Consider the following 13,212-nt stretch of genomic DNA (forward strand, 5'->3'; position numbering starts at 1 on the left):
CTGTCCTGGTGTGAAGGACAGGTGTCTGCCAATAAAGGCAGAAGCTTCTCTCTGAAATGGAAAATTTAAACCCCCTTCCTACAAATTATTATTATCAATTTAAAATTAAAGGGCTCTCAGGCAGAGATATGGGAATTAGGAATAACAGTTCTTGACTAGGACAATTCCAATAGCAATGCAGTATTACACAGAACAATCCCAACCCTGCCAGAGTCAGAATCCAAGCTGGCACAGTCAGTCAGTCAGGGTGGTGGCACAGTCCCATTCCATGGTGCTGCATCCTCCTGCAGGGGCAGATGTGGCTCAGCTGGAGCAGTGCTCCTGGAGAAGGGGCAGTTTCCTCTGAAGCTCCAGGGATGATGTGCAAGGCTCTGGTTTTCCTCTGGAATGCAGTGGGAAGAAGGTGCCTTGGTGTCCCAAATGTCAGTTTTTCTCTGGCTGGGAAAGGCTTGGCTCCTGCCCTGGCTGGAGCATCTCCCAGTGGGATGATGGAATTTTCTCAGCCATGCCCTGGGACTCAGTGGCCATGAACAGGAGATATCTCCTGGAGGGAGGATGGGCTGTGGGAAGATAAAGATGATTGCCCAGCTGGTTTAAAGATGGCCCATTAACAGGAGATATCTCCCATGGAGATCAGGGGCACTGCCCCAGCTGGGACAGAACACACATTGCTGCCACATCCTGCATTGAACCCAAAACACCCACGTTGATTCCTGGTGTCCTCTCAGCCTTTATTTAATATCTTAGGTGGGTTTTTCTTCACTCAGGTCTCACTTTGGTGCTCTTACCCATGGAGCATTTGCAGTTCTCCCCTGTGGATCACACAGGGATGAGTTTGCAGCTTCTCCAGCTCAATTATTCCAGAGGATCTTTACTTACATCACAGCTCTGCTGCTGCCAGGCCTCAGGGGGGGGTTGTTAACATCTCTCAGCCCAATTTTATGACCACAGATTCCTCTGAGCTCTCAGCTGGAAAGTCCCTGCAAGGCAGAACTGCAAGAACTCTTTTAAAAAGTGGATTTTGTTATGCAGCACAGTTTTCTGTACTAGAAGTACAATGGCACCATCCAACTCATTTGAATTTTGAATGCCAAGCAAAATATCCACAATAATTTTGATATTGATCTTCCAGCATCCTTAACTGAAAAAAAAATAAATCAATTCTTGAATCAGTTTGATATCAAAGTGAAAAAAAATTACTCTAAGAAAATAAAAATATAAAGCAGCAGTGGAACATTTTCTGTCCCTTTCCCCCCTTGCAAGAGGATTTAATTCAAGTCACTGTGGATTCTTTTTCTCAATGTTTAGGTTGACATTTAAAGTTACCTCAATTGCAGCAGACAGGAAACTCTCTAATGGTGTGGTTGTTATTAACATTAATAACACCACTTCCATTGCCTTATTTATTTCCCACTGTTCTTTCCAGCACATAAAAACTCTTAATTTTACCTCATCAAGACTTGCCTCTTTGAATGATGTCATTGAAACTGTTTAATGAGTCACCCTTTTTTTGAACATTACCTTCTGAAAAATAATTTTAATGGGATTTTTAATTCATTAACACATGAAGTTACTTCAGCTCACAACCACTCAAGAGTGATATGAAATTCTTGGGTTTTTAAAAAATGGGCACAGCAGGTTTAGCTGCAAATGTGTCTCTTGAAAATTCAGATTTTCAACTGTTGATGGATGGAATTCTGATATTTAAATCACATTTAACTTGGTCAAAACTGTCCTGGGTGGGTTTTTTTGTGAGTTTTGAGCAGGCTGTGGTTGAGGTTTATATTTTTAGACACTTAAAAAGGATTGAGGATGAATTATAGGGAGAATCTGGAGTGTTTTAGGTTCAGCTGGGCTTTCAGGATTTAAAAGGGGCAATGAGATGGAGAGAGGCTTTTACCTGAAAAAATACAGACAGGAGAAAAGGTAATGGTTTTACACTTAAAGAGGAGAGATTTAGACTGGATTTGGGGAAGGAATTCCTGGCTGGGCTGGACCCCCTGATTTTTCCCACTGGACACATCCAAGGACAAAAATCCTTTTTTTTTTAGTGCTGCAAGTTCTGTAGGATGAACTTGAACTTCAGTGAAAAGAAAACTCTTATAAGGATTTTTTTTTCTTTTGTAAAACTACCCAACCAGAGCACAAATTTAACTGCAGAATTGCCTCACTTCAGCACATCAGCACATAAAAAACCAAATGTGTTAGGGCTTGACATTTGAGAGAACTGGAAAAATGCAGGTGCTTGGAAATTGCTGTGTGGATTATCCTGCTGCTCCATTAACAGCCAAGTTGTCTCCTTTTGTACCTGGAAGTGCCTCATTGAGTGCAGTTAACTTGTAAACCCCTTTGGGGATTTATAATGATTTTTTTTATGGCCAGATTTGAAAAGCAGGCATTAAAATACTGAATTTTTCCCTGCATAGTTTTCCTGGATTCTGATTTATTCTCTGTTTCTGTCCCTGCCCAGGTGGCTGAGCTAAGTGAGCTTAAATGGATTGAAGATCTGCCTCTCCTCAGGGTTTTAAATCTTCTAAAAAACCCTCTACAGGTAAGAAAGACCCAAAAATGAGAACCTATACCTGATGGTTTGAATCCTTTTAGCCCAAATTTCTGCCTCTGGAAGTGGGCAGGGCATTTGTCCTGAGTGATCAAAGACAATTCTATCCCAACTCTTGTGATTTCTGAATTTTGTGTGATTTTTACAGTTATTCCCAATGCCCAAAAGAAGAAGAATATTAAGTTTATTTTTTCTCGTTTTTATTGGTTTTTATGAGACTGATGTAGTGGCACATATTAAAATTAGCAGAAAAAATACCTGAAATAGTCTGTTCCTGATTTTCCATCATCTGAAAGCCTTTTCCTGCTGAGTTGTCATTCTCCTAAGCAAAGTCTGATCAAATCCCTTTCCATTTTTAAATTCCCATCTTGGCTTTTTGAATATTGTGGTTACAAACTTTAGAACAACTCAGCTCTTGCTGCAGCAGCTGAGCTTGTGAAGGTCAGTTTGGGCAAAATCTTAACCCCCTTCAGGGTAAAAAACCTTTTATTTTGAGATGTGTTAAGGCAAATTTAATTTTAACTGATCAGAATTAAATATTTCTTGGATGAAATTAAGTATTTTTTGTCAAAATGGAAACTTTTTCCCCCCTCAGAAAGTACATGGTTATTGGCTCTCAGCAATTTTCATGTTGCTCCAAGTCACAGAACTGGATCTCAAGAAGGTTTCAGTGGAAGAAAAGGTGAGCAAACATAATTTCATTCTGGTAATTTTCTAAATAAAGAATATAAAATCCTTTCTTTTCACTTGTAGCAAACCTCCTCCCCCAAAATCCTGCTGTGAAATTCTGTTGGATTAGAAACCTTTCCTGCTCTATTGCTTTAATTAGAATTTGGTTGCTGCATTGCTCATGCTGGGATTGTGTTTTAGGGAATTATCCTTTCGAAATGATCCTTTCAGGAAATCCATCACTCCCACCTTTATCTGTATAAATTTTGGGATTTTTGTTTAATGCCAGGCTCTCTCCATCCTGACCATTACACCAGACTATAATTTACCCCAACTACTCAAGATGTTGATCTTATTCTGTGTCTCATGTGCCAACCTGTTTTCATCTCAATATAATTTTAAATATATTAATGAAATTTTTCCTTCTCTATGGACTATAAAAGTAAAGCTGAGTGAGTGGTTTGGATGCACCCACTGTGCTTCCTAATTAACTAATTCAGAGCAGGGGACCAAATTAGAGGTAAAATAAAATTATTTCTCTTTTACTTTCTACCTGAATAGTGGGGACATGGAGTTCTGAGTTCTGGTTATTTCCCCTCCTGGTTCCTATTTGCTGGATAATAAAGCCGTGGAATTCCAGGCTGGAAAGGACCTCATGGATTATCTGGTTCAGACTCAGATGTTTATTCATTTTTATTTACATTCTAGTGAGTTCTGCAGTACTTTTAGCTAACAAGTTAAAAATGGAGATGTATCTTATTTTTTTACAAGCTTTTTAAGGCTAAACTGTCTTAAGAATGGACATTAAATTATTTTTACTTTTAACTTAGTAACTAATCACCTGTGACCTGCAATGCAGATTTTTTTTATTCAATTACAAAAAATCAACTAGACCAGGAAGAAGGACAAAATGTGCACCTTAAAACTTTCATCTTGCTTTTTATATATTTTTATACTCTAAAACCTGAAATTCTAACTTTTCCACCATGTGATATCACACACTTCTATTCAAACTGCACACCCAAAATCCCAGTTCTGTCATTCAATTTTAGAAGCCTTCTCCAAGACATCAGTGTTTTCTTAGGGGTCAGCACAGAAAATCTAAAATTCTCAGTTTCCAACAGAGACACCTCCCACCATCCCAGCTTGTTCCAATCCCATCCACCCTCTTCTTGCTGATTCCAAATCTCACTGTGGAAATTTTATGTCTTATGTCCCATTGGAATTGCCTTAACTTAAATTGTTCTTAACTTATTTCTGAGTGTGTGGCATTAATAAACCTCAAAATAAATACACAACTCATTAGTGGCCAGCAGAGCTTGCAGCAGGATGGAGGGAGGGAATCCTTGGGGTCTGAGTGCTCTCCCTGCCAGGAAGGACAGGAATGCATTGGCAGGAGTTTGATCATTGTGTTAAAGCCCATCCTGTAATAATCTGTCCTGGTGTGAAGGACAGGTGTCTGTCAATAAAGGCAAAAACTTCTCTTTGAAATGGAGAATGTAAACCCCTCCTCCAAATTATTATCATTTTGAAGTTAAGGGGCTCTCAGGCAAAGAGATGGGATTAGGAATAACAGTTCTTTACTAGGAAAATTAAAATAGCAATGCAGTATTACACAGAACAATCCCAACCCTGCCAGAGTCAGAATCCAAGCTGGCACAGTCAGTCAGTCAGGGTGGTGGCACAGTCCCATTCCATGGTGCTGCATCCTCCTGCAGGGGCAGATGTGGCTCAGCTGGAGCAGTGCTCCTGGAGAAGGTGCAGTTTCCTCTGAAGCTCCAGGGATGATGTGCAAGGCTCTGGTTTTCCTCTGGAATGCAGTGGGAAGAAGGTGCCTTGGTGTCCCAAATGTCAGTTTTTCTCTGGGTGGGAAAGGCTTGGCTCCTGCCCTGGCTGGAGCATCTCCCAGTGGGATGATGGAATTTTATCAGCCATGCCCTGGGACTCAGTGGCCATGAACAGGAGATATCTCCTGGAGGGAGGATGGGCTGTGGGAAGATAAAGATGATTGCCCAGCTGGTTTAAAGATGCCCATGAGCAGATAATGTGTGCCAGGAGATCAGGGGCACTGCCACACCCAGTTTTAAACAATGGTCCATTAACAGGAGATATCTCCCACAGAGATAAGAATCACTGCCACACCCAGTTTTTAACAATGGCCCATTAACAGGTGATACCTGCTGGATGAAGGGTGGGTCATGGGAAAGATAAAGATGATTGCCCAGCTGGTTTAAAGATGCCCATGAGCAGATAATGTGTGCCAGGAGATCAGGGGCACTGCCCAGCTGGGACAGAACACACATTGCTGCCACATCCTGCATTGAACCCAAGCCATAATCATGTGGCTTTAGCCCCCAGGATTTGTGTTTGGCTCCATCCCCCAGCACTGAGAGGATGCAAATTAATGGATCATCAAAACCTCAGCAAAGCTGCTTTTTGCATGCTGTGTGGCATCCTGTTCTCTTCCCAGGAAAAGGTTAGGCTGCACTAAAGATGCTGTGTCTGGCTGCCTTCCATCCCCCCATCAAATCATCCTTCAATCCCTAGAAAAGATTTCTGCCAAGCCAAGCCCAAAGCCTGACTCCCAGGAACACAAAACCATTTCATTCCTGCTGATCTGCCAAACATTTTGCAGCTGGAAACAATTCCATGACTTTCTTCCTTCCTTTTCCCCCTTTAAATGTTGGGAGCAGGTTGCTGCTGTGAATAATCAGGAGCCTCCTCCCGAAGTTGTGGCTGCTGAGGATCACAGGATTCATGTTTTGTGCAACATTTGGCAGCCCCAGACAGTCCTGCACAGGTGAGTTCATTTCAGTGCTGCTCCTCAGGGTGGCACTCAAGGAAAGCAGAATTTTGTCATAGTCAGAGGGACATTTTTATCCAAGGAGAAGCCTGGAAATGAGGAAAATCTGATTTGGTTCCAACTGATTGTGAAACAAAAGTCTTCATTCACCTCTAAAGTCTGAGGCAGATTGGCCAAAGCTCCACTGCCTTTCCTCAGTCTGTTGGAGCAGATGGGATTTGCACTACAAATAAATGATGCAGAATTCCTGTCCTGAAAAAAAATGAGAGATGCAAAATTCCTGTCCTGCACAAAATGAGACATGTAAAATTTCTGTCCTGAAAAAAATGAGAGTTGCAGAATTCCTCTCCTGCACAAAATGAGAAATGCAGAATTCCGGTCCTGCACCTTAAATGAGTGTTGCAAAATTCTTGTCCTGAAAAAAACGAGAGATGCAGAATTCCTCTCCACCATAAGAGATGCAGAATTCCTGTCCTGCACCAAGTGAAAGATGCAAAATTCCTGTCCTGCACCTCAAATGAGAGATGAAAAATTCCTGTCCTGAAAAACATGAGAAATGCAAAATTCCTGTCCTGTCCCAAATGAGAGATGCAGAATTCCTCTCCACCACTAATGAGAGATGTAAAATTCCTGTCCTGAAAAAATAAGAGATGCAAAATTCCTGTCCTGCACCTCAAATGAGAGATGGGAAATTCCTGTCCTGAAAAAATAAGAGATGCAAAATTCCTGTCCTGCACCTCAAATGAGAGATGGGAAATTCCTGTCCTGAAAAAAATAAGAGATGCAGAATTCCTGTCCTGCACCAAATGAGAGATGTGAAATTCATGTCCTGAAAAAAATAAGAGATGCAGAATTCCTGTCCTGAAAAAAATGAGAGATGTAAAATTCTTGTCCTGCACCTCAAATGAGAAATGCAAAATTCCTGTCCTGTACAAAATGAGATATAAAATTCCAGTCCTGCACCATAAATTAGAGTTGCAAAATTCCTATCCTGCACCTCAAATGAGAGATGTAAAATTCCTGTCCTGAAAAAAATAAGAGATGCAGAATTCAGTTCATTTGCATCTCTCTTTCTCCATCAGGTTATAATTAATTCTGAGTTTGCAATATCTTGATAATTACAAATAAAAACTGAAAACAAAGCAAAAAGTTCTATTCTTGCCTGTCCTACAGGCACAAAACATTGAATTTCTTATTCTTTTCTTCTCTCTCTGAATTTGTGATTTCAGCTGTAATTATGTGTGAATATTATGGGTATTTTCCTCTCCTAGAGATCCAGGTGACATTTGAAATTTAATTTAATCTGCAGTTTGTTGGGCCAGGACAGGATGATTTTTGGTACTTGGCTGTTGAGGAAAAACTCATTCAGAGAAGGACCACAGCCTGATTCTTTCTGACAATTAAAATAATTAATAATTGCAACAATTTACCAAGAGTTCTTCACAACTGGAAGGTTTTTAATTCAAATATGATCTTGTGAAACCAACAATATCAGGCTGGAAACAGGAACCAGGGAATTCCAAGTGGGATGGGGGAGGATGATTTAGATCATCCAAATAGTCCCTTCTGGCCTTAAAATTGATAAATGTTTAACAAAAGATAAAGAAATTGGAATTATGAGCCCAAAATTTGAATTTTGAGTGTGATCTTGTGCAGTGATGATTTATTTGGTGTAACATTTCCTTGTAAAAGGAAAAAATCCAGAAGAATTCTGAATTTTCCAAGCCTGAAACAGGAACTAATATGGGGAATTCCAAGTGGGATGGGGGAGGATGATTTAGATAATCCAAATAGTCCCTTTTTGGCCTAAAAATGTATAAATCTTTCACAAAAAAACCCCAAAGAAATTGGAATTATGAGCCCAAAACTCTTTTCCAAAATCTTCCAAGCTGTTGAAACCCCCAAACTTTTTGTTTTGAAATGTTGATGGAATGAGAGACAGGATTATGGAAATGTTCTCCTGATGAAATTGTAAATCCCAGGAATTTGAGGACGTGGGGAATTGGGAATTTATTGAAGAGAATTTGAATTTTGAGTGTGATCTTGTGGAATGATGATTTATTTGGTGTAACATTTCCTTGTAAAAGGAAAAATTCCAGAAGAATTCTGAATTTTCCAAGCCTGGAACAAATCCTGTGCAGGGAGAAGGAAAAAAAAAAACCTTAAAAAATTCTTTATTTTAAAGTTTGGGGAATCCTGGCACAGGATTCCCTTAGAATTCCCCATCCCTGGAATTGTTCAAGGCCAGGCTGGATGAACTTGGGACAGCAGAAAAAATCTTGAGAAATTTTGGAATGAGATGGGATTTAAATTCCCATCCAACCCATGATTTTCTGTGGGGGGAAAAAAAAAAAATCTGTTTTCCATCCATTGCCAGAATTATTCACAAAAAAAAAAAAAAAAAAAATTGAGACATAAAAAAAAACATTCTGCAACATCCTGATGGATTTTCAGCTTTTTTTTTTTTTTTTTACCCACTTCAGCTTATTTTTCCCCCTTTGAAATGATTCTTTTAGAATGGATTTTTAAAGTTCATTTTTACCTTCTGCAGGATTTTAATTTACTCTGCTAATCAGCTTTTTGTGCTAATTATATCCATTTATTCTGGTAGGTAACAGAGTTGCTTTGCTGCTCCTAAAATTGGAGTCAAGCCACGATTTTGGAATTTTTTTTTCCCTCCTTGTTGAAATTGAAATGTCCTTATTTCTTAAAGAATGATTTATTTGTGAGAGGGATGGTAAAAAAAATATTTTTTATTTTCAGATGTCTGTTCACCTGTTTTAAATCCCATCAAATGGGCACAGAGGCAGTTTTCTTTCACTTAAAATTGAGTTTAAAGTATTAATTAAAAATCACTGAGTTAGGAATTATTTCAATTATTCTTGCCATTTTTTCCAAGTGACTCAATCTTAAAATACACCAAGAGATTTAAAAATTAATTTTAAAAATATTCAAAATTAATCTGAAATTCTACTTTTAGCTGCCTAAATAAATTGCTGGACACTCACAAGTGCAGAAATTCTCTTCAATCTCCTACTTAGAGCTGGAAGTGCAAAAAAAAAGAGAATTTAATCCTCAGCCCAGCAGGGAGAAAATTGAGAATTTTGTATTTTTGCAATGATTTGGGTTCTTTTATTATGGTTTATTTGTGTTCAGTGGAGTTTTAAGGATCTGAGTGGGTTTTTTCTATTTAATTAAAGAATTTTTATACCTTCACCTGGCACAGGACATGGAAGTCAAAGAGATCATTCAGGAGTGGAAAAAAATCTGTAGGATTGAATTTATTCCAATTTATTCCAGTTATCCTATTAAAATATTCCCATCTCTGGAAAAAACTCATCAATAATTCCCATCCTTTTAGAAAAGATTGAAGGTGAGATCAGAATAAAAATAACATTATTCCTTTGGAAAAAATACAGATTTTTGTGCTGTTTTTATATTTAGAGCACCTCAATTTCTGCAGAACACGAGATGGGTTGAAGGGGTAATAAAGTATTTGCAAATCTTTACAAAAAGCTGCTGAAATTTGATTTTTAGGTGATTTATTGCCTTTCTTGCAGCACTTTGCCTGGTGCTGATGAAGATTACCCCATGCTGGTGTTAGTGGGGCCTCTGGCTGGTGGGAAGAGGCAACTTGCCCTCAAAATCTGCAGAAAATTCAAGAATTCCTTCAGATTTGGGTAAGTTCTGCTCCCTGAGCTGAAAAAAATAACCAAAGGATCCAGGTTGGAATTGCTGCTGGTTTGGTTTAATTTTTTTTGCAAAGAAGTTTAAAATAAACCAATTTTGCTGTGTTTTTTTCTCTGCCTGAAGTCATCAATGGGAGAAAAAAAATATTTAAATTATCAAATTTTTAAAGGTGAACAGTAAAGAAATAAAACAAGCAAAGAAATGAAAACACAAACCAAACCAAAAACTAAGTGAAAAACTCAAACAAACAAAAAAAAAGACAACCAAAAAAACCCAAATGCAAAAAAAACCCCACAGACCAAAACAAAACAAGAAAAAAAATCAAAACCCCCAAAACAAAACAAACAAACAAAAAAACCCAACTAAAAAAACCAAAACAAAAAGCAAAACAAAAACAAATAATAACTTTTCCTGTCTTTTATCCCACTTTATGGCAAAGCAGAAATTAGGGGAAAAAAATCAAATTTCTAAACAGAACAAACACTGAATACTTCAGTCTTTAATTATTACCTGCATTAATTAATTGGATTTTTGGGGGATTTTTGGTGAGTTTTTAGTGTTTCACACTCATGATTAAAGTTTTTCCTTATGGGATCATTTCCCTGCTTTTTATGTCACTTTAATGGCAAAGCAGAAATGAGGAGAAAAATTTGATTTACAAACAGAACAAACACCGAATAAATACTTCAGTCTCTAATTATTACCTGCATTAATTAACTGGTTTTTTGGGGATTTTTGGTGGATTTTTAATGTTTCACCCTGGTGACTGAGGTTTATCCTCATGGGATGATTTTTATCCCATTTTAATGGTATTGCAGAAAGGAGGAGAAAAATCTGATTTACAAACAGAACACTTCAGTCTCTAACTGTTACCTGCATTAATTAACTGTTTTTTTGGGCAATTTTTATGGCTTTTAGTGTTTATTTCAGTGGGAAGCTCAGGTAGTTGAGGTTTTTACTTTCCCTGCCTTTTATCTCACTTTTCTACCCATTTTCAGGATTGTTTCTCCTCTTCCCATTAGGGATCTGTTTAAAAATTTGGACTTTCCAGCTGTTTCTTAACCTCCCAGTTCAGCCCAGCAACTTTTCCACATTTTGGATTTGACTTTGTACCATCCCCAATCTGACAGAAATGGGGAAAAAATTGAATTTATCATTTGTGATTCCCAGGCTGCTGTGACAACTTCAGCTCAGGCCACCCTGGGCAGGGATTTATATCCAAAATACCACGTTACATTTAATTTTTTTTTGGTGTATTTATAGGTTAATCTTTCAAATTTGCAGCATTAAGGGTGTGATTTGCACTTCTTTCTATTTCTCTTATTTTTTTGCTGCTTAAAAATAAAATGATTTATAAGTTCTCTGCTTTCCCCCCTTTCCCCACTGCTATTCCAGAGCTGCTTTCTGGGATTGAAAACAAGTTATTTCTTTATTATCCCATAAATCTCCCAGGCCCTGTCACACCACCAGGACAGCTTATTTTGGGGAAAAGAACAGACTGGATTATTATTTCATTTCTCAAGAAGTATTTGTTAAAATGGTGATAGCAGTAAGTACCTGATTCCTGTCCTTGTAGCTTTTTCCTGCTCAACTTCTCTGTCCAAGCCTGATTTATTTTAATTTTTTTTAATATTAATTTTGTGCCTGGCTGTGAATGTTTATTCACTCTCAGTTGTGTTTTGAAGTTCATAGACAGAAACAACAAATTTCTTGTAGATTTGTGCTGTCTTTTCTCCTGTAAATGAATTTATATGGGCAAAATGGCCAGTGGGGAATATTTAAATAATGGTATAACATAGAAATAAACTTTTTTTTTTTCAGAGATAAATATAATGTGGGGTTTATTTGTTTTATTTTCTCAACATTTTCTAGCAATCCTGCAGGGAATTCCTTGGAAGTTTAGCAAATCCCTCCTAAAGAAGTGAGGTTTCTCTGAAGGATTTCTTCCTTTTCCTTGGAATCTCCAATTTTTCCATGGAAAAATATAAAATATTTGATACAAAATCACCAGAAGGAAGCCTTTTGCTTTGGATTTTTTTTGGGAACAAATAACCCAGGAATGCTGTCAGCACTTTGTTCTCAGGATTTTGGGATTTGATTATCCACAGGCAAGGCACAAGCCCAGTTATGGGCTAATTTTTGGGGTATTGGTAATTTTTTACTAATTTTTGGTAATTTTGGGCTCTTACTGCCCTCATTAATGCTGATTTTTGGGCTGTCATTAATGCTGATTTTGTGCTCTCACTGCCCTCATTAATGCTGATTTTTGGTCTCTCAGTGCCCTCATTAATGCTGATTTTTTGGGCCCTTATTAATGCTGATTTTGGGCTCTCAGTGCCCTCATTAATGCTGATTTTGGACTCTCATTAATGCTGATTTTTGTTCTCTCAGTGCCTTCATTAAAGCTGATTTTTGGACTTTCACTGCCTTCATTAATGCTGATTTTTGGGTCCTCATTAATGCTAATTTTGGGCTCTCAATGTCCTCCTTAATGCTGATTTTGGACTCTCATTAATGCTGATTTTTGGGCTGTCATTAATGCTGATTTTGGGCTCTCCCTGCTTTCATTAATGCTGATTTTTGGGCTCTCCCTGCTCTCATTAATGCTGAGTTTTGTGTTCTCACTGCCTTCATTAATGCTGATTTTTGGGCCCTCATTAATGCTAATTTTGGGCTCTCAGTGCCCTCATTAAAGCCAATTTAAACAGGAATTAACTTTGCAGGGAGAGAAAGCAGCAAAACCCAAAATGATTAATTAATTTGAGGATATTATTCCCCTTGAAATATTTCCTCTGGCTTTATCCTTGTTCTGAATTTCAGGGGAGATTTCTGCTAACCTACAAATACAGTGGCCACAGCTATGGACTGGCAAGAGACACAGTGGAATCCATAGCCAGGGAGGGGCTGGCTACCTGTGTCCACCTGGAAATAGAGGTGAGGGTCATTTCTCCATGGGATTTGGGACAGAACAAGAGGTTCAGGTTGGATATTTTGGAAAAATTCTACTTGGAAACGTTTGGAACAGGATGGAGTCCCCATCCCTGGAATTATTCAAGGATGTGGCACTTGGGGACACTTGTCAGTGCTGGGGGAATTATTTTAAAGGGTTTTTCCAACCTTGGTTTAGTGTAATGGTTTTGAAAGCAAAATCAGTGAGAGACTCCAAGGTAGAAATACAAGTTAATAGGAGAAAAAGGGAAAAATAAAATACACGCAATAATAAAAAAGAAAAAAAAATCAGTCAGAATACAACCTGACACCCTGCTAGTTGGGGTGTAGCAGTCCAGGTGAAGTGGTCTTGTTGAAGCACTGATCCTGGTAGCTTTTGTCCTCTGGAATGCAGTGGGAAGAAGGTGCCTTGGTGTCCCAAATGTCAGTTTTTCTCTGGGTGGGAAAGGCTTGGCTCCTGCCCTGGCTGGAGCATCTCCCAGTGGGATGATGGAATTTTCTCAGCCATGCCCTGGGACTCAGTGGCCATGAACAGGAGATA

General features: G+C 38.5%; 1 protein-coding gene across 1 annotated transcript in view; it reads left to right on the forward strand.

The window, feature by feature from the left end:
- The window catches only part of LRGUK (leucine rich repeats and guanylate kinase domain containing), a gene marked incomplete at its 3' end in the record, with an annotated part of 40,291 nt that overhangs the window by 10,331 nt on the left and 16,748 nt on the right, over positions 1-13,212 (forward strand). Inside the window, exons 8-13 of the mRNA XM_079303084.1 lie at positions 2,471-2,551; positions 3,156-3,242; positions 5,923-6,029; positions 9,593-9,712; positions 11,175-11,271; positions 12,543-12,656. Coding sequence (XP_079159210.1) covers positions 2,471-2,551; positions 3,156-3,242; positions 5,923-6,029; positions 9,593-9,712; positions 11,175-11,271; positions 12,543-12,656 — 606 coding nt within the window. The remainder of the gene's footprint in view (positions 1-2,470; positions 2,552-3,155; positions 3,243-5,922; positions 6,030-9,592; positions 9,713-11,174; positions 11,272-12,542; positions 12,657-13,212) is intronic.

Source organism: Erithacus rubecula, assembly GCF_903797595.1.
Source record: "Erithacus rubecula genome assembly, chromosome: 4".
NCBI classification, from domain to species: domain Eukaryota; kingdom Metazoa; phylum Chordata; class Aves; order Passeriformes; family Muscicapidae; genus Erithacus; species Erithacus rubecula.